Source organism: Centroberyx affinis, unplaced genomic scaffold (genome assembly GCF_046629955.1).
Source record: "Centroberyx affinis isolate AG114_WGS23_722 - 3 ecotype Tasmania unplaced genomic scaffold, CSIRO-AGI_Caff_v1 ptg002635l_1, whole genome shotgun sequence".
In the NCBI taxonomy this organism is placed as follows: Eukaryota; Metazoa; Chordata; class Actinopteri; order Beryciformes; family Berycidae; genus Centroberyx; species Centroberyx affinis.
This window is the reverse complement of record NW_027280828.1, coordinates 450,331-476,239: the sequence shown is the minus strand read 5'-3', so window position 1 is coordinate 476,239 and position 25,909 is coordinate 450,331. Positions and strand designations below refer to the sequence as shown.

The 25,909-nt window shown below is 40.3% G+C and overlaps 3 protein-coding genes across 4 annotated transcripts in view; 1 reads left to right on the top strand and 2 right to left on the bottom strand.

Annotated features, from left to right (window-relative positions):
- The window catches only part of LOC139657152 (connector enhancer of kinase suppressor of ras 2-like), a 31,356-nt gene extending 18,381 nt beyond the window's left edge, over positions 1-12,975 (bottom strand). Inside the window, exons 1-6 of the mRNA XM_071534902.1 lie at positions 12,912-12,975; positions 7,764-7,927; positions 4,836-5,038; positions 2,093-2,180; positions 1,119-1,160; positions 911-1,030 (exon numbers count right to left, since the gene is read on the bottom strand). Coding sequence (XP_071391003.1) covers positions 911-1,030; positions 1,119-1,160; positions 2,093-2,180; positions 4,836-5,038; positions 7,764-7,927; positions 12,912-12,975 — 681 coding nt within the window. The remainder of the gene's footprint in view (positions 1-910; positions 1,031-1,118; positions 1,161-2,092; positions 2,181-4,835; positions 5,039-7,763; positions 7,928-12,911) is intronic.
- Positions 12,976-17,496: 4,521 nt separating this feature from the next.
- Positions 17,497-23,547, top strand: nlrc3l1 (NLR family, CARD domain containing 3-like 1). 2 transcript variants are annotated; one of them, XR_011696170.1, is made up of 8 exons: positions 17,519-17,658; positions 18,584-18,869; positions 20,250-20,354; positions 20,505-20,582; positions 20,692-20,800; positions 20,914-21,154; positions 21,439-23,098; positions 23,451-23,547. XR_011696170.1 is itself a non-coding variant. In XM_071534891.1 (7 exons), exons 2-7 carry the CDS (start codon positions 18,688-18,690, stop codon positions 23,019-23,021), a joined length of 2,298 nt encoding a protein of 765 aa, XP_071390992.1. In that variant the 5' UTR covers positions 17,497-17,554; positions 18,584-18,687; the 3' UTR covers positions 23,022-23,029. The 2 variants fall into 2 exon arrangements, 1 of the variants encoding a protein (XP_071390992.1); XM_071534891.1 differs by lacking the exon at positions 23,451-23,547 and having other exon boundaries at positions 17,497-17,554; positions 21,439-23,029.
- LOC139657149 (interleukin-1 receptor type 2-like) lies at positions 23,034-25,541 on the bottom strand. The gene is made up of 5 exons (XM_071534893.1): positions 25,294-25,541; positions 25,179-25,220; positions 25,035-25,097; positions 24,760-24,889; positions 23,034-24,513 (listed from the first exon to the last, which is right to left on the bottom strand). Exons 1-5 carry the CDS (start codon positions 25,316-25,318, stop codon positions 24,327-24,329), a joined length of 447 nt encoding a protein of 148 aa, XP_071390994.1. The 5' UTR covers positions 25,319-25,541; the 3' UTR covers positions 23,034-24,326.
- Between the last annotated feature and the right edge of the window lie 368 nt (positions 25,542-25,909).

The window sequence follows — 25,909 nt, the reverse complement described above, 5'->3', positions numbered from 1 at the left end:
CTTACTACTTTGGATGTGAAATGACACGTAGACTGGGGTTAAAGTGCCAACTGTCAGCTTTAATTTTATGGTATTTTCAGCCATAATGTGTGAAGAGTTTAAGAAGTACTTTTTGTACATGGTCTGCTGATTTCAGGGCGCCAAAAGGGGCCAGTCTATGTTGTTGATGTTGATGTTCAGTAGACATAGTTATGGGATGGTGGCAGCTGTCAAAGCTTTGTGCTGGAATTTTTTGCAGTGTGTATAAAACAAATCATCATGCTACAAGATAATTTGCACATGCTATATATGACCCACACTGAATAATACACTGACGTGTCAAAAGCCAGTAGTTAAGTAATTTTAAGATTTAATTAAAAAGGACGACACTGACTTTTTGGGAGTTTGGCCCATTGGTCACCTTACCCAATATGTGACGAGAAGATTGGCCCCAAAATCATCACTCTGTCTCCAGTACATAGCTCTGTCCAGTGCCCATGCCAAGACATATAGCCTAGTATGTTTAGTAATTGTAGGTGACGAGCATTATCCAAAGTATGAAAATAAACCTTTTAATAATCAAAACTGATATTGGTTCTCATTCTATGGCCTGTTTGGCTAACTTCACTCACTTGCTGTGTAAACAAAACAAGTTATGCTCATAGTGTTGTGGGAAGAGAGATCTTCTGCCATTGAAAGTGCATTCTTTTTGTCAAATATTTATTTACATTTTCTCACTTTTAAGATAAAGCTAATCACCTACGATGACTCAGCATACTGTATGCTAAAGTGTTAGCATGCGCACTGGACAGAGCTATCTACTGAGACACAGAGGTGATTTTGGGGCCAATCTTCTCATCACATATCGGGTAAGGTGACCAATGGGTCAAACTCCCAAAATGTCTGTGTAGTCGTTTGGACGTAGTCTTACCAATCCCTCAGTGGATTTGATGTTGGCTAGCTGCACCACCTCCAAATGGGCAGCCTGGGACACCATGGGATCCGAGGACAGAGAGATGATGTGGTCGCACACTCCAGACAGAGTCTTACACTAGGGACGGGATATAACGTTAAATGGCATCTTTAAGTGTTTGAGCTCGATTTACATTAGATAAAGTGGAATAAAGCGGGCGACTCACCACATGCAAGATTTTGTTTTCTGTCTCGTACACAGAGCAGTCCTGAAAGAAACATTTAGAGAGTGCTGTTACCTCAAGAGAATGTGTCAAAATGGAGTTATTATTGGCATTTCTTCTGTAGGTGGATATAAGCAAACACTGAGCAGCTTGGCACCTATAACCCCCAATACACCCACACATACATGCACAAACACAAAACAAATGAGTCACCAATGCAGAGGCCTGTCTCACTCTCTCCACCTCTCTCCCCCTCCCCCTCTCTCTCTATCTCTCTCTCTCTCTCTCTGCCTTCCACCCTCTCTCACTCCCACCTTTCATTTTTCCTACTTTTATTTTCCTCTGAACTCCACATAGACATTATCTCCCATGGTGCCCATCCAAAAACAAAAGCTATTAGACATTCCTCCTTTGACATCTGATTATTCACTGCTCTTCCCGGGCCGCACAGCGCTGACTGTCATACTTACATGGCTGCGTGCGTCGAGGAACACACTGACAATGATATCTGATCTGCGTTATCAAGATCAATTGCCAGTAAAACATTTACACAACTGTCTTGCTGACTCATGCATGAGAAAATCACATTTTAGCAGTTAACATGATAAGCACAGTGCCTGGGTGTATTTGGCATACACTTTTTATTAATAAATCTCAGATGTTTATACAAGGTATTATGTGAAACGTTGCTTGCATTTTTTCTTGATATCAAAGATTACACAAATCATAATTTGTAATCAAATTGAAAATGTGTTAATCGTGCAGATATGTTTCTTAAACTATTAAAAAATAGTGAAGTTAATAGTGAAATTGAAAAGTAACGTATTTTTACATTTACATACTTAATATCAGCCTAATATTCTCTTGTAGGGAATTGGGTTACTGTAGTCTGGTACAGGTATTTATAATGGAACATTTCATTTAGAGTAACAGTTAATAATAACTGGGTTTGAGCTGTGTTTTATTGAATTTTTTACCTGTTGTACAATTGTAGTGAGCTCAAGACACAGTTGGATCACATTGTTTCTTGTTATGGAGTAGTCTGCCACTGCGGCAAATGGAGACCTGAAAAAGAAGTAGCACCTGGAATGAACCATAAGATCATTCTTACTTTGAGCCTAATTCATTGGTAAATATATTGCATATGCAACACATATTAGTTCAATACTCCCAAGTAGAAATTTTCTGATATGATGTTTCTGAGAAGCACCCTGAATACACAGTCTGGATATAAACATATTGACTATTTTAATATGGTCCTCTATGCGTTATTGTTGCTACTGCTAGTGCTTTAACTTTGAAAAAGGACTTCTGTTGAAAAATATTATCCAGCTGTTCATGACAATGTCAAAAGAGCTTAGTGAAGCGGTTCGGGGGCCAAATTGTTCTCCTGAGTACTGAAAAACTATCCCAGCGCCAAATTGCAGCTGAATTGAAAGTTTCTAAGGGAGCAGTACAGCGCACGCTGGAGTGATTTTCACAAACCAAGTCATTTTCATCCAGGGCAAGACCAGGCAGACCTAAAGTGACCACACCATCTGAAGACCAGTATATCACGCTAACATCTTCACAAGACAGAACAGCATCTGTATCCAAGATACAAAGCCAACTGAACAAAGAACAGCCTACTCCAGTTAGTAAAAGTACAGTCAAAAGACGATTCGCAAACTGCGGCCTTAATGGGAGAGTAGCAGTTTCCAAACCACTTCTTCCACGACAAAACAAGTCTGAAAGTTAAGAATGGGCTAAGCAATACCACAGTTTCACTGTTTTGACTGGAAGAAAGTCTTGTTTAAGTTTGAACTTTACAGTTGCAATCAGAGAGCTTATGTGAGGAGACAACCGCATTAGAGCTTAAGGCAACAGTGCAAACCTTCAGTCAAACATGGTGGTGGAAATATTCAGGTGTGGGGATGTTTCACCTATTCCGGAGAGTTGGTGACTTGCACAGGATCAACTACACATTGACCAAAGAGAAGCACCGCTCTATTCTGCAGATGTATGCTATCCCTTAAGTTGTGTGTAACAGGATTCATTTTCCAGCAGGACAATGACCTTAAACATGAATCAAAGCTATGCCAGGCCTATTTAAAGTCCAAGGAAGAGCAAGGAGTGCTGACTTGGATGGCTGTCCCAGTCACCAGACCTCCGCCCCATAGAAGATCTTTGGAAACATTTGAAAAGGGAAGAGGTGAAACATACTGTAACATCACAACACACTCTCTAGGATGCTCTTAAAGAGTGCTGGAATAATGAGATAAGAAATTCTCAAATTCTGCAAAAACTTGTAGAATCGATGCCAAACAGAGTGTAAGCTGTGATTTTTTTTTACTTATATTAGTAAAAAGAGTTCTTGGTAGCAGACTCAGACTTCTGCACCCCACTGTATATCATTTGCATATATCAAGCAAACAAATAATACTTATTATGAATACATAATATAAAACAACAACTCCTTTGCCAAATATGGTAAAAGCCAATAATATCTGACACTGAGCAAAGTACAGTGTACTCTGTACCTCCAACTACATGCCTGTGCAGATTGCTTAGGATACCAAATATGAGCATTAATAGCTGGTATACATTAGCCATGGTGCGTTACGGTGCCAACAAGAGGCTGGTATTTTAATAGAGATGTGCAAAAGTCTATTTTTTCATGGTGGGTGCGACAAATGACTAGTCAGTGTTTACAATCTACCAAAATTTAAAAAATAAATAAATAAATATTAACCATAAAAACAGCATTTTGAAACAGTATTTTGTCATAGGAATAGGCAATATCAATTTAAAAGAATGCTATAAATTACATGGCAGAAACAACACAATCACTACCGTTCTCATACAACCCGTGAAGAGGTCTGCCTTTAGCGCCAAACCTGAAGGTGATAATGATAATATAATATATATATAATATATTTTAACTCTTTTATTTTACAAATGCCTAGTAATCAAATGTGTTCACACACAGAGTCACACAGAGAACCAAGGGGGGATAGAGAGAAGCTCAGTGCCTTTATGGCCACACTCTCAAAAACAACTTATATAAAGCTTTTGCTCATCTTATCTTTGTCAGCTGATTGGTCATGGGAATTACATAAGAAAACAAACATATTGGTGTTCATGTGGTAAAAAAAAAACACACTGCAGTGCCCAGAACACTATGCACTAACCATTGCATCATGCCATATAACCATGAGACTGCTTCATCCTATTCAACATTGTGTTTCCACTATATTCATTCTGCAGTGGTGCAGCACAACAACAGGTAAATTGCAACCTATGTGAGACAAATGTGAAATTGAAAAACTACAATATATTTAGCCAAGTTTCTCCAAAACACAAGTTAATATTTTGGACAGACAGAAGGCTGGGTGCTACTTAGCTTCTGATATTAAAGACTGTGGGGTTAGAGTTCATATTTAGCTTATATTAGAATTAGAATCATCATCATAATAAAGTATCCACATTAGACTCATTTTAGTGCTAAAACCTGCCCAAGGACCAAAACTGCACCCAAACTAGGGAGAGATGCAAAATTAAAGCCAAAATTACCCTTCCCACTGCTGCTGCAGAAACTAATGGGGAAACGCTATCTTTGTGCATGTATGCATGAATGCACGTGTGAATGTGTATTTATGCATATTTCAACGTGCTCACACACAACATATGTCATTTAACATGTGTGTATGTGTTATGCATGCAACTCTTTGCAAATCTCACCTATCTAACCACGCCAGAAGGCTTTTGGCGGCAGCGATGAGATCCACCACGGAGGTAAGGAAGTCGTTGGGCAGTTTGCGGGTGGCGCGGCCGTCGTAATGCCCGCTGCGACGCCTCCCTGTGATGAAGTTCTGCAGGTTCTTGGCAGACGCATGGAGCTTGTGAGACAGCGTCTTCAGGTTCTCCGTCTCCAGCCCATAATTCTAAAGGAGAGAGGAAACTAAGTTTGCTTTGTTTGGCCAGTTTTTCATTGTTTGCTTTAATTACACAGCGTTCCAAGAATTTCACCAACATGAAGACTGAAATGCCTTTTTTTTGTCGCCACGCTAAACAGCGCTTTGGAGATTATTTGGCTTGTAAATAAAAAGACAGAAACAGTGAAAGGAGCTCGCAGGGGGGCCAGTCCACCTTGTTGTGCTACTGGAGATCCTGCTCATATGACAAACATGTGAGGAAGAAAACCACTGACCCCTCCGCCCAGCCCCGCTCCCCTCCAGCTGTCACTTTGCATGTCTGGGGAAAGCGGAACGTTCGCTACCCACAATGCCACACTGCACGTGCAGGCCTGTGGGCGTCTGTCATGTCAGAGTTTCTTGGGAGGGGGTTGCGCGGCAGGAGGGGGAGTAATCATATTTAATACAGCAGTGCCTGAGAGACTTAAAACCAAATCCCAGTTACATAAGGGGCTTTGGGGCTGAAGCAGGGCCCCCCGTGCCGCGGTGCAGGATGAGAGGGCTTTAGATCCAGATAACATCTGCGACCTCAGTCCGCTAATTCTCAATCCAATCTCTCTTGGTCTCTTAGGCTAAAACACATCCATCTCCCTCTCGACTCCACCTTCTCCTCTTCATCACTAATGTTCACTTATTTTCACCCATCACCCGCTGCCCTTGTTATGTTTTCTCTGTCCGCATCACAGCTGAAAGCATCTCTGAAGATGGTGTATTTGTGTGACACAGCAGCAGATTGGTGATTAATCCTGAGCATTATCAAAGATCATCCATGTTTATTTCCTTACTGCATCTAAAATCAGTTATAGGGAGTGACTGTCCCTTCGGCATGCAGATAAAAATAGGGATCCAAAAAGGAGGGCAATTACCTCATCTAAGAAATCACCATGGTGCCACAGATGGACGACCAACACTAAGAAAAATAACTAATATTCCTAAAATAAGAAAGGGAACGTTAAGTTAGAGTATAAGTTAAATTAGAGTATAAATGCTGAATGCTGTAGGACTAGCAGAAATTCCCTACTGGCCTCATGTAATTAGACTGAGAACTCAACTGATAACTTCTACTATCTCGAATGACATCTTAAGCGTGTCTGAAAGTTTTGCGAAGATGACCCAGAACCTGTGTTGGCCCACCTAATATGGTGTTTATGTAAATTAGGGACCCTGGAAAAAAAGCATATGAGAAGAAATGTTTTATGCAATAAGATACTGGTAGATCAAAGTGTAGCTTTGTCCAAGGGATTGGATGATGTACAGTATGAATATTGTATGTAAATGCATAAACACATAAACAAATACCTAAAAAAAACAAGTGAATAACTAACAAAGAAATCTAAACAAACCATAAGCAAGCAAATAATTACTTAAATACATAAATTAATGAATAAACAGATGAATAATGAGAAAATCGAAAACAGTTTTTAAGAGTTTGATTACGACCAGTTGCAAACAAAACAGTTTGATTATACTGCAGATTTCTTGACAAAAAAAAAGGTTTTACAAAAAGTTCAGCGTTTGGAAAAAATCACATCTAAAGACAAAGTTGGAGTGATTTGTATAAATGAATTTAATACATTTTTTAAACTCACTCCTATGGGAGAAAAATATACTATTCTTTGGCAGATTCAGGTGCTTTTGAATGAGTTCAGTCAGTGCTACAGCTTTCTATCAGGACTTGTGGGTTCAAGACTGGGAAGAGACTCAGATACAGTCCTTGCTAGTATGAATGTAGCCTGTTGACCTGGATCACAAGGCACCGCAGCTCGCTAGCCGGGGTCAATGTATAGTGGCATGTGCAGTGAGTATAGGGGCTGAGCGTAACAAGACAAATAAATATGCTTTCACTGCTCTCATATGCATTAACCCAATCAGCAGAACAACAGTCTATCATACTGACATGCACAAAACCTGTGGGTTTAAGACCGAGTAGAGAAATCACCCCAAGAAGAGGCTATAATCCATGTCAACATAAATGACAGTTGTAAGATTTTCCTGTAGAGAATATTTCGATTGGACTATTAACTGTGGTAGATTTGCTCTGATTTAGGAAAATGGCAGCCTAAAGCATTTTCTTCCTTTGTGGTGAAGGTCGAATGGTCAGAATGCAAGTCCTTGTATAATATAATATTTGCATGAATGTTCAATCACTAATTCCTGGAATGGCTGTCTCACCGATTAAGCAATGAGTCGTCTATTGCCTCCAGGAATAAGCTGAGACATTAACTATCACTTATAAAAATGAAAAAGGAAACTTATGAAGCCATCAGTGGCTACTGGATGAGACTGTTTGTGCAGATGCCACTCGATCTCTGTAATAATTCCCTGCATAGTTCCCTGATAAATTAACAGGCTTCACGGATGATAAATGGATACTAAAGATAATTTACTCAGCATATCATCGCTGTCGGGTGAAAACCTTGTATCTCCAGAATGTCAGCTTTTCAGGAATTACGAAAAACAGCCTCATTTTTTAGCTAGATGACAAAGCATTTTTTACATTATCCAATGGGTTTTGAATGACTTTCATAAGAGCCAAGAGGTCAGAGATTTTTCTCAACCCGTAGAGGAGTATCTGCTTCTTCAGCTGAAGTAAAAACATGACAATCACCAAGGTTACAAGGTTTTCAGTGATATGTGACACCTTAAAGGATTCATGCAGTGTAGTTGGGCGACATTGTAGGAAGCTTGGACTGACCAGAGCACAGAGCAAGTCCACAGCCTCCAGTATGAGCTCCTGATGGCCGATTCTGGACACTCCCAGGTCCTCCAGCTCTTGGTGGGTGATCCGAAGCAGCTGGTCCCCCTCCACCTTCTCCCTCTCGAAGGTCTTGATATACTGCTGCAGGCAGTCATCCAGACCTGGGGGAGCAGCACAGGACAACAGGGATACTCTCAGTGTGGATCCATAGGGCAGAGATTTAGTTTGCTTCATCATCTGTATCAATCTGATCTGCCACTGTCACGATCTGCTCGGTGCATTTTCAGCTTTAAACAGCAGTCTACAGCTGAGTTCACCTTGTGTTAAATCTTTCACTACTGCAGCAGGTGTGATGTCTTTTGTTAGAGCATCTGATGAAGTGCAGCAGACTAGGACCAACTCAAACTGATTCGCTGTCTCTGACAGTCTGAAATATCTGTTCTCATCTTAACAGCTGGGTGTTAAAACTGGAAACTGGGTGTAGGGCTCTAAGAAATCTGGGAGGGGCAAAAACTTTACTCAAAAATGCCTACAGTCATATCATTATTATTATTATTATTATTATTATAGTTATTATTATTAAAGTAAAAAATAATGGGACACATATCACCGCAGCTTCCTACAAACCGGCCTACTCCCCTAACACCTTACAATTATGTTTAAATTGTCAGTACATATTTATGTTACAGATAACTAAAATAGCAAATACTTTTACTTACTTTTTTCCCTATATATCAAATACTTACTAATTTTGCTCCTTAAATACTGCCATCTGTTTTGGATTCAAAATTTCTGTATCAGTGCGTGCCAGTGTCTTATTGCTAAACTTTTGTGGAGAACAACTTTGATAGCAAGTATGCACACTAATTAAGGGTGAAAATATTACTAATTGAAACAATTTGATAAATAGAGTTGATTGAATGTAGTCTAAGTGTGTAATCAGTGTCTTTGGCAGTGTTGTGCAGTACATTATAATGCAATTTGCTATGGACCATGAAAGGATCTGGTTTTGAGGTTTTGAGTTTTCAGTTCCAGTAAAATCTATACTAGTTGGCTTAAAATAAGAAACTTACAACTTTGCAGGTATCATAGCTGAATGTCACTAGACAATGTCCTCCATGCCTGCTCTGGTTATCCTTGGCCACTTCTTAAAACAAATCCTACAGTTGCCCCTAGATAAATATAGAGCAGTGTTGGTGTGTGGAAAGCGGAGTCCTTGTTAAGCATTCCCTGTACACTCTTTCTAAGTTAGTCTGCTTCCAGCTTCTCTCTCTCCCTCCCTCTCTCTCATCCACAGCTCTTTACTCTTCCTTTCATCACTGTCCCACAGAAAAAAAGGAGTGTGGATCAATCAGATACATGTGATCCAGTCTCAGTCTTTTCCTCTGCCTAAACCTAATCAAGCATTCACCTCAAGTTCAGCTGGCAGCTAAATGATGGAGAGGAAACATGGGTGGGAGTTTCATGGTTTTGCATAAAATTTAAAGGCTTAACTAATCAGCCTCTTTACCAAGTTAATTGAGACTCATTATGTCAGTGAAGTATTCCCATGTTTCCATAGAAACCATGAAGCAGGGTTTTGGCAGGGATTTCCCCGACTGCAGGACAAAACAAACAAATAAGAGAAGAGAAGAGAGGACATGGTGCTTTCGAAAAAAAAGTGAATAGCTGGTAGCATGAACGATCTAGCCAACATAGCTATCTGCTCATTTAAATGGGAATATTGCTCAATTAAAGAACTCCCCTAGGTTTGGAACTGTGTAGTAAATATTTAGGAATATGAACAACTCGTACAAAGCCAGAGAGCTCTATTATTTTTGCCTTTTTACTTATTTAAGTGCCATTGTAAAGCATTTGCTGTATAAATAAAGGTGACTATAATGGTTATTATCATTACTATTATAAAATTCAGAGAACCAAGATAACCACTCTGATTTCACAAAGAGCCAAGACTCTTAATGAAATCATCAATCTGTAGTTGATCTATTGACAATGTATGCTAGAATGGTAGTTCTTTAAATTTTCAGATCCTAATGAATTTTATATTACAGTAGTATATAAAAGTCCTGCACCAGATAAAGTACTTCATCCTGCAGAGCTGTCGCAGTTCATTTCTCAGTCTTATCTAACTGAGCTCAATGGGAGAAAGTAGTTAATGCTCACCTATAAAAAGTGAGCTATCCTGTGGTATTGGGACAACGTACAGTATATGAATGCTAAAGTCTAGTGGTGTTCCCCTTTAACACTGAGGCACCATATCATGTTCTATACTAACACTTTTCCTCTTTTGATTGTAATATTGTCTAATTGACAGCTGTCCTCGATAGATTACAGCCCCCTTACCACACAGACTGAACTAAGTGATCTCTCCTACATCAATTCCCCTGTCCATTCCGTGTATGGGTCAGATTACCAGGCACACTAAAGACAAATTAAAGCATAGAGCTGACACATCCTGATCTCCATTCTAGATAATCCACTGGTAGCTCAGAATGTGGTGTGAGAGAAATACATTTAGGGCTGTAAACACTCTTGTATTGGCTTTTTTTGTTAATCTCACTTCTCATTGATCACTGTCAAGAAAGAATGTGTGTGTGTTCGTGAGAGAGAGAATGATGAGTGACTGAGTGAGAAAGACTGAAAGAAAGAGAACTCATAAAGCACAAAGATAAAAATTATGTATTTCACAAAACCTGAATTATGTGCATGCACACTGCCAGGCACAACACGTCATTATGCAAATGTTAATTTTTGTGTGTTAATTTTTTACCTTAAATGTCTCAGAGTGCCTCAAAACACGCAGGTAATATATAAAAGCAATACTGAGAATATCACAGATCGCTTACATGTATTTACAAAGCTAAACTGCACTTGGTATGTCAAGCACAAACCGTCAGTCAAAGACGGGATTCTTTTCCGTTTCGTAATGCAAATCTCTCCTTTGAAGGGGCTTTGTCACAGCTGGGAATAGAGTGTCTTGGTTACACAAAACACCAAGGGGGATGGAGAGTGGGATTGTGGGAAGGTCACAGGGTGCCCCTGTTTGGCCTCCAGTGACATCACTGAGCTGTATGCTAATAATGGAACCTGTGAATGCTAATGACAAAATGCTGCCAGTCCTCGGGAACTAAGAGTGGATGTGAGACAAGATTAAAAAACCTTTCCGTTTCCTCTCTCTCTCTGTCTCTCAGTGCCTCTCTGTCCCTCACTTTAAATTACCATTACTGGACTCTGGGCACAAGAATTGTCTCTGCTCCACTTGTCAGATGTGGGCCACTAAAGAGCCCTCTCTCATATCCAATCTCCGCTTCTCATTCTCTGCATCTCTCACTCATGCGACCCCCCTCATCCACATCATCTTAGATCTCATGTTAACTGTTGTGTTAATACTGTCTCTCTCTTTCTCCGCGTCCTACTGTGCCTGTGCCTCCTTTGTGTGTCTTGAATCCTCCAGCTACACTTAACGTTTGTCTCTTAACTCAGCTGGCATGCTCACAACATTACACAGTAAAAAAGACACTGTGGGATTCAGGCACACACCTTGTAATACACAACTCCTACTGACTGACGTCTGATCCTTGCATTCGTAATACATCTGAGCCAGCAGAAAAAGGTCTACAAGTTTAGAATGTATGCATGTTTTGAGGCAGCAAAGATGTAAGTATGAATATGTTTCATGTGGAGCATCTCTGAAAGGCTGTGAACTGTCACATAAGCACGTCGCTCTGCAAAAACAGCACACAGTACTGAAATAATTACGTTTACAGACAAATGCACACCCACGCACACACAGACTCAGTGTATGAATATTAATAATAAATGTATAACATCGCATCCTAACTTCACATTCTCATTATCTTTCATTACTTAGTTAAATCTTTCCTCTCATCATTGCTTTGTCGTCTTTGTTGCTTCACTGTTTTAAAATTGGAGCTACTGGTCACAAGTTCATATGAACTGACAGTTTTTGTTTTTGTTGGCTTGTAATGATGTTAGCCTTGTCAGTTTTTACATATTTGACTGTCTTCGCTGTCAGTAGACTGTGATGGGAAGTAGTAATAACTTTATAATACCATTACCAACAGGCATAAATACAGATTTGCAGCAAAGCTATCTGTACCCTGTAAGTATCCAGGCTGTGTGTCGGCCATTTATAGATCTCAAAAGAAAGGACAATTTCCTAGATTTATCCATATTCATCCAACAGCAACACAGAGTTCATCTTTTCAGATGAATTTCCATAGGCTACTGAATGTCCACAGGTGTCCAAAAAATACAGTTCAATTCAGTTGAAAAGAGCAGTAGACTCACTACAAAAAGGATACTCTCTGCGTTGAGAGTCAATGGAGCAATTGCTTGATTACCAACTGGCCCCTATCTGTGCACGTGCATTTCAACTTAGGCTACTGGTCTGTTGTATGTTTCTTATATTTGAAGAGCTGTTCTGTCAGTAAGATCAGCAACACATAACACATCGTATGTCTGACAAAAGGTCTGTAGACACAAAGAACATATCCTTTTTAATAATATATTGGATGGTCTAGTATTACCTTTGTGTTTCAGTGCATTATCTAGGCATACATGATGCTCTATTAAGTCATTAAGTTCTCCTCGTCGTCTATGGATCAACATTTTGCACAGATATCAACTAGGCTACTGTAGCAGCGGCAATGTAGCCAAATGCTTAATTGAATATAATACAAAGCTTCACTGCTAACTTTCTAAATAGAGAGTTTGATCCCAGATTCACTGAAGGTTAATTATTTCTGTGTAATTACTGGATCTCCGCCAAGTGTTTTCCAATTCTGCGAGGCGATCCCGTTGTAACAACAATAACCACGATAGACACAATAGAGGTTTTAAACCGTTTCAGTAATTTGAAATTCTCAGGTTCAGGAGAATGTATTGGTCTGTAAGGACACATGATTTAAACACTGATATTGACTGAAAAATCGATTCAGTGACTTGAAGCTATTATTAATAGCCTTTACAAGCCACATGCCGATATGTGAACGCTCAGCAGGTGTTTTGTCCTCATCACAAGTGAACCTATGGTGAAACGTTTCATTTATTTCCGTGCAGTACGATTCATTGCAATAGCAGTTTGGTGATCTAAATTTCAGTTTCAATCATGCCACAGCCTACCTTTCATCCAGTCAACCACTTGACTGGAGCTCCACTTGCTCACAGGCTCCATGACCAGTGCCATGGTAGAAGTTTGTCTTGTTCACGCCTGACAAAAGAAAAACACCTCCCAACAAACCCACCCCCCCTCAAAAAAAAATCCAAGGCGCACCAAATTCTGCTATGTTGGGTTTGGGTGTTTACAAACAACGAGGTAGGTCCAAAAGGTCCAAAATGTCGCTTTGAGCAGCTTGAGTGTAGCCCGACAGACTTCTGCACATTCCTCTGCTGTTGGTTCGCTTGAAAGAGCTCTTTTATTTGTCATTCATGTCAGGCTCGGCGGCGGTGATGCTGGTAGGCTGCTGCTGCCCGACCCCCTTTTCAAATACATCTCAATACCATCCAGAGCAGGAGAACAACGCGCAGGCTTCCACATCACCCTGGTGTCTGGGAAGGTTTGGTTCGCTCTACACAATCCTCCCTCATACACAGACATGGAGTCATAGCCCTCACCGTGCTGTGTACTATGTATGAGGGGTGATTCATGCCGCAAAGGAGCAGGAGGAGCCAGAGGAGGGGGAGAAGGGTCTTAGTGGAAACTATGGGCATGTTCACACTACACCGCTTTTTGGGGAGAAAATACAAATATATGAATATAAATATTAATATATATTTAAATATTGTGAAAAAGCTGTTTGAGTGACAGAATCCATAATAATTTCAGACCCTCTGTTTAGCTGGTGATGATGTGCAGAATTGTATAGGCCTATGCATTGTAAAATAAACATTTACTTAGGTGAACAATTAGATACATTTGTGTACATTTTGTTTGTCCATGGCAATGGAAGCCTGCCAGGCTGGCTTTGGCAATGGAGACAGAGGAGGCTTCCAGCTGCACTGGTGGCTACGATGGCGCTGCACCCAGTGTGTTGTGGCCCTCCACTACACAGTGTGTTGTGGCAGGGCTCAGGTGTCAGGGCTCAGGTTGCAGACTGAATGGCCCGGGCTCTTGTTAACACAAAACCTAGCTCTTGAACAGCCACAGACTGGCAGACCGTAATGCCTTATCAGTGGTGAGAGTGATGCTCAAAAATGAAAAGAAAAAGAAAAGCAAGAGCAGGAGAAGAAGTTAGCCAATTAGCTAAGCTGGATTCGTTTTTTTTTGTTTGTTTTTTTGCCAAGCTAAAGTACCAGCTCATAGAGAGGACGATGATAGTGGTGGTGTGATGAAGACGAGGGGTCAGTGTTCATGCAGAAGGATGACGAATCACCAAGATTACTTTTTTGATGAGGATGTGATAGAAACCAATGTGAAAAGATACACTCTCAAGGTAGGGACACGAAAACTTGCTGCAGGCCTATTCCCAAGAGATATGACCCAAAGTAGACTAATGGTCGTTTTTCTGAAGCTATACTACAGCACTACTACACCAGAAAAGGCTGGCACGAAACTGAGTCCAGCCTGGGGAAATAACAGAGCATTCTTTTTATATTTGAAAAAATTCTTAAATATGATTTCCAATGTAAATAAATAGGAAGCCAAGCAGGGAATAGGAATAGCCCAACCAAATCAAGATTTGGCATAACATCGTTTTCTCCCAAACTCCAAAATGGATAGTCAAAAAGAAAAAAAAGCTCCATTTAATATTCTATTCATTGAAAGAGAAGACAAGAAAAGCAGGGGCACAAATGTATGTATGTTCTCCTGCATATAGCCTAAGCATCCATTTTACTAGACTTTTCAACATCTAGTTTGCATTCACTGCTAGTGTGGATGGCAAAAATTGAATTTAGTCTCTGCAGACATGGTAGGTGGTATTGCTGGCAGACTTAATCATCTTTCTCCCATTGAAAACAATGAACATCCAGTTTATCCTACTGCCACAATGTGAATGCAGCACAAGTCCCTGTTAAAACAATTCAAAACACTGGCTATGTTGACAGTGCTTCTCCTCCTCCTACTTCTCGGGGGCATTAATCAGCCCTCATACCTCCCACCGTTTCCCTCCTCGCCTCCGTCTTTGTCGCTGCTCGCGCCTCCATCACACAAAGCGCAGTCTAGTGGAAACGACGGTCGCCGAAGAGACAAGGATGCTGACATGCGCTCCGCTTTATTCTCATCTATTGAGAAACAGGTTCAACCATTATTCATTGTCTTACAATACAAACCCGACAAGTGGTGTCATAGCAAATATTATTGCAATATTATTAGTCCCTATAGGAATGTCATAGTGATATCATAGGAGATTAACAAAGTAGCCTCCATAAGGTTCACTTTGTGTTCCTATAGCGCCTAACAAAAGAACAACTCTTTCATTCAATAGAAGAACTACAGGCTACCCTACAGCACACATAAAGGCATAGAAGATGGAAAAACGGAATGGCAAAAGTAGCAGTTCATATTTAAAATTTAGAATTTAAAATTTGGTGTTACAGCAAAAAGTAGGCCTGCATTTCTGGAGTTTACTGTACTGTGCCCTAATAGGGTTTGGGAGTTTGCCCTTGGTAGTAGCCTACTGTAGCCTAATATAACACTTGAGTGTTAATTGTCTGCAACAAACCTAGTGATTGTATTAGGCTAACTGTATGTAATTCCGTAGCTTTTAGATGGCTATAGTTACAAATACATTTATAGTGTGTCGTTTTTGCCAACTTGCTTGTTATTCGAAGATAAAGCACTGTAAACGTTTTGTAGATACAAGCTCAATTTAATTAAGTAGGCTAGTTTATACTCCCCACAGAGAGCAATTAAAGAGCACCATGTGACAAAAATGAAAAAAACGAGAAGAAAATTAAAAACACCAAGGCATAGTCATTAGAGACAAACATTATTAAGAGAAAACAGGACAGAGCAGGATTTGGCAGCTGTCTTGAAAAGCGTTGTGTTTTACTGAAGATGATTTAAGTGCATGAAGGCACAGGGACAAGAATAAGTAGCCTGTGTGAAGTTACTAATTGATAAAATGACTAGATTTACAGCTAAGGAAAGCAAGCAAATAAAATATTTAAATAAATAACAAAATGAAAGCCAACACAGCTCGAACCAGATACATGCTGTAATGCAAATTTTGTATTTTTGAGACGACAAAGCTTGAGGTCTTTCTACAATAATGAAAGCTTTGGACTATGATTGATCATACTGATATTGTTTAATAGATAGATATATAGATCAGCCTGTAGCACTGCCATTAAATTAAGTGGCAAGATTGATATTGCCTAGGCTAAGTGAAAATGACAAGAAAAAAAAAGTTCAGCAGAGGGCTGCAATAAAAAATACAGTGCAATAAAATGGGAATGTAGAAGTAGAATTACTATTCAAAAAATAAATCAATAAATAAACAAGCAAAATCAAATAAACAAGCCTCCTCATTTGTCAACATTCTACTGTAGGCCTATATGTGATATTTTCATGAAACATTAATTTACATATAAAGGTTAACTCAACCCAATTAAAGAGATAATTAGGGCCAGCTGTTTGAATACATTGGATCCCAATCAGACCTGATTTGGGCCAGCTGTGCTGCTCAGTATAAATCTGACCAACACAGTGAAATGGTCTCTTCGCGACATCTTAATGGGATTTTAGGGTGTAGGATGTAGGCTACTCTGCTTCATAATAACAGTGTGGGATACCTGTGTCACTTATGGATGGCATTTGATTTCAGCTCTGTCCTTTTATTTCACTGACTTCCATAGTAAACTTAGAGAGGAGAAAGTGGAAAGTGCACCCTCTGTTTACTTGGACAAAAATCATTGCTTCTCTGTTGTAACTAACTCCAATGGTCTCAACGTCACTCATTTGTATTCACTTACATCTTGAGGCTGCTCAGGGTTGTTGTGTCATTTTAGATATGAATTTCAATTAAATTAATTGGCTCAACAACCAGAGAAACATGTGGATGAAGGAACCCAAAAGGCAGCACAAGTCCAGATAAGAGGATGAGCGACACATGGAAAGTGGGCAAAACTAAGCAGTAGTGCATATAAGCAAACAGCATACAAAGTCTAAAACAGCCTCATAGCACAAATTAAATCTAACCCTAACCCCAAGGCATGTTTTTTAAAATTGCATTTTTTGGGACTTTTTAGGAGGTATTGCATGTTTTATGCATTAATTTTACACACTGTTCAAATGCTTAATCATCATTACCATAAGTATAACTCTTAATGAGAGTTGAAATAAGGAAATTATAAATGTGCTGTGTAAGTGCGGCAAAACGTGTTCAGCTGTGGTGAATGTGTTATCAATGAGAGTTTAGTTGGGTTTTTTTGTCCTGCACAATAAAACACATGGCAGTCTGTGGAGACAAACAGGCACCAAACAGGACCCTCAAACATATTTTACCACATTTTATTCAGATTAATATCCTTACAACTTGCACCATTTCATGTCATCTAAATTACTTCATACCTCATACTTATACCCTAGGCTAATAGCACTTTTTAAACTCAGCAAGCACTCTCACATCTCCCTCAGATGTAAACTTTCTAGTTTCTAACAGTAATCATTTATCTTTCACCCTCCAGGCCAGTGGGTGGCAGAGTTTGCTGTGTGATCTTAGTTGCTAATCCCCCAGTAAGAGTAAAAGAGAAAGTTGTCATGGAAGCGGGGGCGGACGTATGATAACGTCCTGGCATGGCAAAGATAAGGAAGTAAAACCGAGGTATGTTCATAGAGATATTTTATTTAGCCTTCACTTTTGCCCACTACGGAAATATTATCTTAATTTGACGTGAAACTATCTGAAGAGCGGACGTCTAATTCCCGGTTTGTTGTGCTCACATTAAGTCTTTCTGGTCGACATCTTTGTTATCCCGAGCCTGCCTGAGTAACTATCAAATTTCAAAGTTATAGACATTTTATAGACATGTTATAGACAGATTTAGACATTTTAAATTCTCAAACGTATTGGGGAAATCACATTATGATCCTATTGCAGTATTTCTGCACGTTTCATGTGAAGTGGTGTGTTGAGAAGAGCTGAACTTTGACACATTGAGTGTAGGGAAGTGTCCTTATGACGCCGTAGCTGCTACTCCTGTTTCGGTAACGTGGACATTGAATTAACTATGGTCCGTTTCTGAGAGTGAATGATATGAAAAGCTTCCCATGGGTGTCAAGGCCATTGTAATTAAATGGACATTTCACCGAACTTGTGGCTTTTAGGTTGTCACTCAGCCAAAAAATTACTTATATCCTAAAATTGACTCGACGTTTTCTCATTTGATTCACGGGGCGTCACGAGGATAGAGAAATCCAATGCTATGACATCATCGAATTGCACTGCATTGAGATTGTTGAAAGGAACTTTAGCCATGTTTCCCTATGAAACGACAGTCTACCTTTCATCCAGGCCACCACTTGGTAGAAGTCTGTCTTGTTCACGCCTGACAACCCCAACATACCCACCTCCCTTACAAAAAAATAAAACAAGGTATGGTCATGTTACCTTAAACATCGTTCAGAAAAAGAGGTTCTATATGGGTACAGGAAAGTAAAAAAAAAAAAAAAATCCTTTGAACTATCTCAGGCAATGCAATTGGATGATGTCATAAGATTGTATTTCCCTTGAAACAGACTGAATCGCTTCTCCTTGTCTTCCTAGCAACATAAAAATCAATTTTGGTGTACTGCCCCTGTAATGCACCCTGAAAATGTAGCTCCGAATCAATCTGTTTTTTCATGTGTTCAGTCACCGCAGACGCAGATGGGTTCACCTCCTGTGACGTTTTGAACAACAGTGATCCTTGCATGTGATTTGACTGTCAGCCATCGGCTGACCCTGCATATGAAGTGATGGAAGACACTGAAATAGAGACGATATCCACACCGTCGGGCAGCTCTTCCTTTGAGGAAGGGGTGTCTGCTGGAGGAAGGAGTGCGTCTAATGAGGATGATGACATCTACTATGTGCCTGAGAGAAGACCGTCTCTGGACCTGGGACCCGACCCGACCCCCATGGATACTAGCAGTTGGTGGTGAGACATTTTTCATTTACTTAAAACAAGCAAATAGTAAACATGTTGTCCCCCACCAGTGATGTAGTTCCACCCTTGGGTCAGTCAGTGATTGCTGAGTGTACTTGAAATATGAGTGAAATTGTATAAACATTTTCGTATGGGACAATGAAAGGACAGATTGACCATATATTTCTGTTGCCTACTCTCCTCAGAATTAGGCTTACAAATTATATCTTGAAATGTAGTAACTGTAATTGTCCTGATTTACTCAATACAGTACAAAATATAAGAACTACAATACGCAATAAATACAATCCGTACATTACACAATGTACACTACAATACAATTCATAATACAATATACAATATAACATACAACACCAGGAGCATAAGTGTTATGAATAATATAAATGCTAAATGATAAGTGATATATGGTATTGCACAGTAGGTAAGTGGTAATATGATATAAGCAGTCAACACTGACGGCACAGTGGTAGTGCAGTGATGAGTGCAATAACAGTACAACAGTCCAACAAGAGGTTTGCCCAAAAATTCTCCATTGACTCACACTTCAACACATCAACCCAGTCTGATGTCTCCCAAGTGTGTAGTGTGTGTAGACTATTATGTTACCTATGATAAATTTAACTGTATTGCTTTACCTTTGAGTCCCCATTCATTGTCCCCCACATTGTATGATAACTTTAACTGTATGACCTGCTTTACCACTGAGTCCCCATTCATCGTCAATGCCGCCCCCTAGCGACACAAAGTCAACAACGTTACAGTGTGACTAACGAACGAATTAACTAACTAACGGACGGAGACCGATCCATAGTCCCCCCTTTGGTGGGGGACAACTAACCTTATGTCTTAGTGGTTCACTTTCCCACTGTTGTAGTGACTCATTTAAGTGATATTTCTTTGATGAGAGGCAAAATAGGCCTAAAGTAGCAAATTAAGAGTGTTGGAACAATTTTGGTCTGGGGGATGATTAAAAAGACAAAGCAAGCAGCCTCTAAAGGTCTTTTTTCTGTCAAATTTGAGAGACAATGTAGACATATTACTGGGAGATATATTTCAGGGCATCAGAACAACCTATTCCTCTTGTGGTACAGGTGCCACTAGCATCTGCCAATTGTTGTCACCAGCATGAATGTTGTCTGATTGAAATATGCTTCCTATTGAAATGAATGTGTTGAGAAAGTATTTAGCTTCTAATTCTGTGTAGTATCTATCTGCTGATCATAGGCGGTTTCCTGAATTGTGGTTGTGGAAAGTGGTTTAATAGGTGTTCTATAATTGCTCTTTTTGTGCCTTATTGGTTTACGCCTACTGAACACTTACTAAATTTTCACCTTTTGCATTGAAGTGGCTTCCAACTTTTTCACTTTGTAGGCACGTGGAACAGGCCGCGCCTCCGGCCCTGAGCTACACTTCAATGAATAGCGAGGGTTTCCACAAATCTGTTGAAATGGATGACGAAGATGATTCCTCCACAAGGTACAAACACAACATAAAGTATTTAGAGGGAAAAAAACAATACATACACTCAAGCAATACAGTAATAAACATAGTGAACTAAACTAACATCATCAAATCTTGGAGTCCCACTGTTTGCAATGCAAGTCTTCTGTGTTTCCGTGTGTACAGGGTCCATCTAGAGAGAACAGATTCATACTCAAGCTGCTATTCCTTGGACAGTGATGATTGTGAAAAAAGAACGCACAAGTAAAAATACACCCATGGCATCTTTTAAAAGTGTGTGCATGTGTGGGCGTGTGTGTATAGCGGAATGGCACTAAAACATATTTCAATCTCCCCGCTATGGCCGCACCAGGGTTCGAAACAAAGAGGAGGACATCTCAGAGCCTCCTGAAAGACCTGAATTAATCCGGGACCCAAATGAGATTAGGCACCCTAGTCTGACAGTGGGATTCACTTTCAAGGTTGGTGTTAATTTGTGGGCTCATCTGTATTTGTCAGTTTGTAACAAATGGCGTAGAAAATACACTCACATTGAAAAGCACAACTCTTAGTTTTGTACTTCTTTTGGAATCAGGCTATCTGTAAAACTTTGGCGAAGCTGTCAGAGCTGGATCTGAGGAGATTCAAAGCGACTCTGTGGAGGCGTTACCCAGAGTCTTTCAACACTCCTCCCCAAGGCATGGACATGGTGGACCTGGTGGACAGGCTGCTGGAGTGTTACGACCTAGAAGTGTCTCTGCAGCTCACCAAGGCCCTCCTTGAGGAAATGCGGCTGCACCAGCTCGTTCGCTATCTCGAGGACCTGCGCATCAAAAGTATGCCCCTGCTTTACTCTGTGGTTTATTATTACTTGAATGTAAAGGAGACAAATCGTGTAAACAATTAAGTTTCAAATTAAATGGATTGATAAGATACTCAATGATTTATTTGCACAGGGTAAAAGATTTACAGTAAGTACAAAGTAGTAAAGAAGTCTTTAACTTTCACTATGCTCTGATTAAACAGCACCCAATTAAGTGTCAGTTGGAAACACACATGAGAGTCTTGTGCATTTTCACCTAAACTTCCTTTTTTAAAATGTTGGTTTCTCTTTTTGCAGATGAAGTACGTTTTGAGCTAAGTATGACTCTGAAGAGGAAGTACGGCGACGTACAGGAGGCCATGCAGGGAGAGAAGAAGGCCTTGGACAGTGTCTTCACTAATCTCTACATTACAACAACGTGGGATAATGGCCCAAATACTCAACATGAGGTCAGGCAGTTAGAAAACCTGAATACCAACCGGAAACCAGAGAAGCCGCTTTCATGTACGGAGATCTTGAGTCTCGATATGATCCAGAGTGAGCGTGTGAGGTCTCTTATGACTGTTGGGATGCCAGGCACAGGGAAGACTATGGCGGTGCAGAAGTTAATCCAGGAATGGGCTGCAGAGCGGACCCACCCCCACATCTCTTTTCTGTTTCCACTGCCATTCAGAGAACTGAACGCCTTCGAGGGCTCCGAGATAAGCTTGGTGGATATAATAAACACGCTCTACCCAGAAACCAAAAAGTTGAAGAAGCTGGCGAGTGATGATGAGGGGAAAGTAATGTTAGTCTGTGATGGTCTTGATGAGTACCCCCACAAGCTTGACTTCTACAACACTGAGCTTCGTTGCGACCACACACAGCCCACCTCCCTGAATGTGCTGGTGGTCAACCTGCTCAGAGGGAGACTGTTCTACAATGGCATCATCTGGGTCACTTCTCGCCCTCTAAAATCGCGCAGCTTTCCTGGGGATGTGTTGCACGAGGTGTTTGAGGTGCGCGGTTTCAATGACACGCAAAAGGAAGAGTACTTTAAGAAGAGGTTTGAGGACCCAGCACAAGCAGATCGAGTTATCACCCATCTGAACTCCTGCAAGACCCTCCACATCATGTGTCACCTGCCCTTGTTTTGCTCAGTGTTGAGTGGCGTGTTCCAGCATGTGTTTAGTGAACGTGGATCAGAGGCAGAGCTGCCCAGGAGCATCACCCATGCGTACACACAGCTGCTGCGGGTGCTCCTGCATGGGCGCAGCTGCAGAGCGCCGCCCCGCACCTCAGAGGAAGAGAGAGACTTCCTCATGAAACTTGGAAAGGTGGCCTTCACCCTGCTGGAAAAAGCCCAGGTCAAAATATCCAAGTCCTACTGGAAAGACAGTGGGTTAACTACTGAGGAGGCAGTGATTAACAGCGGCCTGTGCACAGAGTTCATACTAGAGCAATACATCATGTTACAGGAAAGGGTCCAGTGCTTTATCCACAGCACCATGCAGGAGTACATGGCTGCCTTGTATGTGTTTCTCTCCTTTAGAAACCATGGGAAGAATGCTCTTGACAACGCAAAGAAAACCAAGATCTCGCGTATATTCAAGGCACAGAGTGTGATGGAACTGTACAAGAGCGCTGTGGAGAAAAGCCTGCTTTATGAAGACGGAAGACTGGACATTTTCCTGCGATTCCTGCTGGGAATGGCACTGAATGCCAACCAAGAGCTACTCCAGCCGTACTTCACCTCTTCAGTGAAGTGGCCGTCTGTCATCGAAGATGCTGCCACCCTCATCCGGAAGAGCATCCGGGAAAACGTGCATCCTGACAGGAAGGCCAACTTGCAGCACTGCTTGGAGGAGCTGGGTGTGGAGGCTTCAGTGTCAGCAGTTTAGTTATGGATTGGTATGAAGAAAAACTGCTGAAGTCATTTATGCCTATCTTAAAGCAGGAACATGTTGATTGAAAGCAGGTAACTGAGCTCGGATCTTTTTTTATCTCTCGTTCAGCCAACAATATACTCCATGGTGCCTCAGTGTAATTAAGAGCCAAACATAATCACATCTGAAATCCCAAAGATATGTTGAAATGCAAAAGGACTGGAAAGAGAATCTGTCTGTATGTTGATATTTGTGGTTTAATAGGTTTACATGGATTTTTTGTTATGGACTATGCAATGACTCAAAGTCATTGCATATTAAAGCAGCTCTATTATAGAAATTCAAATGTCCCTCTAGTTATATACATATACAATCAAAGATGTTTAATGCAGACATTGTTATAATTACAATTAAATAAAATTAATTAAAATCCTTTTTTTACAGGCAGTTTTGGACTAATTTCAGTCAATGCATCATGACTGGACTTTGTCTTGATTGGTACGCTTCACTAAATTTCTAAAATCCTTCCAATCAGCCCAGTTTACAGCATTTGAACTGCAACGCCTCCACTCAGCAGGTTCACCTCATTTAAATTAGAGGGGCTGGTATTGTTCTGCCTGTGAGGACTCGGCCTTCAAATTCATTCAATAAATATACTTTGATCTACACTACTATTTATTTGCAAAATATCATGAACAACATGAGCCATAGTATATTTGAAAATAAATCATGAAAGCTGAATAATTTGGGACCTTTAAGGTTTGTTGACTACACATAAAAAAGCTGCTTGTTTTAATGTTTTGGTGCCCTGTAATGTGAGGGTCCATGTTAAAATGTTGCTGTAGGTCTTAAACTGAGCCTGTACTTAAACCCATAGTCATTATGTACATCGCTGGCCAAATATGGAGCTCAGTACATTGAGTGATCAAATTTTGTCTCACGATTATATGGTATATTTTCATGTGTGGTTAAAAAAATTTATATAAATATAAGATGGCATATCTAGTCAACACACACTGGAATGATACAAGCACAGCATTTAGTTCAAATATCTATTGACAGCATTCATGAAGAAGAGTAGATACTTTTGTCTGGTAGAATCAAAATGCCAGTGAAAGTTGGTCATGTGACCGAATAAAAACAGGGTGTGATTACAATCAACAACTACAAGTTTCATACATTTCCACACCCAGCTCTGTGCTTTGGCATAGATTTCCCAGTGCATTCCACCCAATAGTGTAATAGTAAAGTCACAGGTAGTTGTTTTAACTATAACTCTATTTTTAATTCAGCTTGCAAGATAACACAGTGCTCACAGAATTACACTTTATTACTGCAGTGACGCTCAGTAAGTCTTTTCCTTATTGTTGCTTTTAGTGTTATGTGCTTCTGGGCAATCCCAACAGGGTTTGTCACGACGCAAATGAAGGTGGATCTGAGGTCCTCTGATGTTACGTTCTTCAACACCAAACTCCTCTGTAGGATTGTACCGCCCTCTGACGTTGATCTGAAACACACAGTTATTACAACCCATCCACAGCTTGTTTTCAGGATGTGATAAATCCATTGCATCTTACAGTAATATGTGTCATAGCAGAAATGACTTACAAGCAAATAATATACACCAGTTTAACTGCTGAGAAGTTATATATTGCATCTATATGTATTATTGTAATTAAATGATTTCCTTTGGGCTATGTTAAGGGCCTTTCCAATAAAAGGGTGATATGTAAAATAAACTCTTCAAACTCACTCCTTTGTCTCTGCCACTCTGCCGTTAGTGAAGGTGTCTTCAGGGAAAGAGCCGTTGACCAGCCAGTAGATGAGCGTCTGGTCATCTTCACACTTTGGATATGCCTTGCAGTGGAGAACCAGCCGCTTTCCTGTTGAGAGAGGAACACACTCAGACCTGCACTACATTCACACACAGCTTCAGTACATGTACAGTATCACTTAAAAACAGATCTTCAAATATAAGAAGATGAAGTTAGGGTTGGAACTTAAATGCACTTAAAAAACAAATGTTACCTGGACGTGCTTTCAACTGGATACGGTCTGGCCCAATGATTTCAGGGGATTCCTCTTGAGAACCTTAATAATAATTTTCAATTAATAACAGGAAAGCAATTCCTTAAAAAAAAAAAAAAAATTGTTCTCACACACAAAACCCACCTGTAGAGGCTGGTGAAAGCAGGAAGCAAAAAGATCCCAAGGCTGTGAAGACAGAACACACTCTTAGCCAATGCCATAACTCAAGTTAAAATGAGTGGGAGATGAGTATAATTACCTGTGAAAACACGTGTCAGCTTCATTCTGCCTCGTCCAACACCAGCTCTTTGCTATTAGCTCTTGTAACACTTTGTCATTTAGGTTTAGTATATATACACACAGCACTTCCCTACACCCACTCAAAGTAGTTGCATATGCGCGCACAGGGAAATTCCACATAAACTTGCCCACAGTGATTGTTCACTCACATTTTATGGTAATGTCTACATCAATCATACATGCTGACTAATTCATGTCTTGTGATTCCAAGTGTCAATAAACACTTTCTTCCAGAAAACACTTTACTTGGCTTTAAATGTTAGACACAATCCCTAGAGATTGGTGGATAAAATATGTACACGTGATCTAAACCATGTGATATTTATTAACAGACATTGATGAGAACATGTCAACAAAATAGCCGAAATGATCAGATGACCCTTCTTGTATACAGTCCTTTACAGAGTTGGTATCTGAGTTGATGGACAGAGTAGAGACAGTAGAGACTGTGTCCCCCTCAGACAGTTGGCAGTATGAAGCATATACTGTGATCAGTACTTGCAAAGGACCATCACCACTAGCCTGCCAGACACTTTTGGAACAGGACATCTGCAAATAAGGGACCGGCTTCGACT

Excerpts from the sequence above, each read along its gene's own strand:
- nlrc3l1 (XM_071534891.1), top strand. The coding sequence starts at position 18,688 with ATGGAAGACACTGAAATAGAGACGATATCCACACCGTCGGGCAGCTCT. Across the intron at positions 18,870-20,249 it reads ATGGATACTAGCAGTTGGTG|GCACGTGGAACAGGCCGCGC; the intron begins GTGAGACATTTT and ends TTCACTTTGTAG. Across the intron at positions 20,801-20,913 it reads CAGTGGGATTCACTTTCAAG|GCTATCTGTAAAACTTTGGC; the intron begins GTTGGTGTTAAT and ends TTTTGGAATCAG.
- LOC139657149 (XM_071534893.1), bottom strand. The coding sequence starts at position 25,318 with ATGAAGCTGACACGTGTTTTCACAG. Across the intron at positions 25,221-25,293 it reads GCTGACACGTGTTTTCACAG|CCTTGGGATCTTTTTGCTTC; the intron begins GTAATTATACTC and ends CTGTCTTCACAG. Across the intron at positions 25,098-25,178 it reads GCTTTCACCAGCCTCTACAG|GTTCTCAAGAGGAATCCCCT; the intron begins GTGGGTTTTGTG and ends ATTATTATTAAG.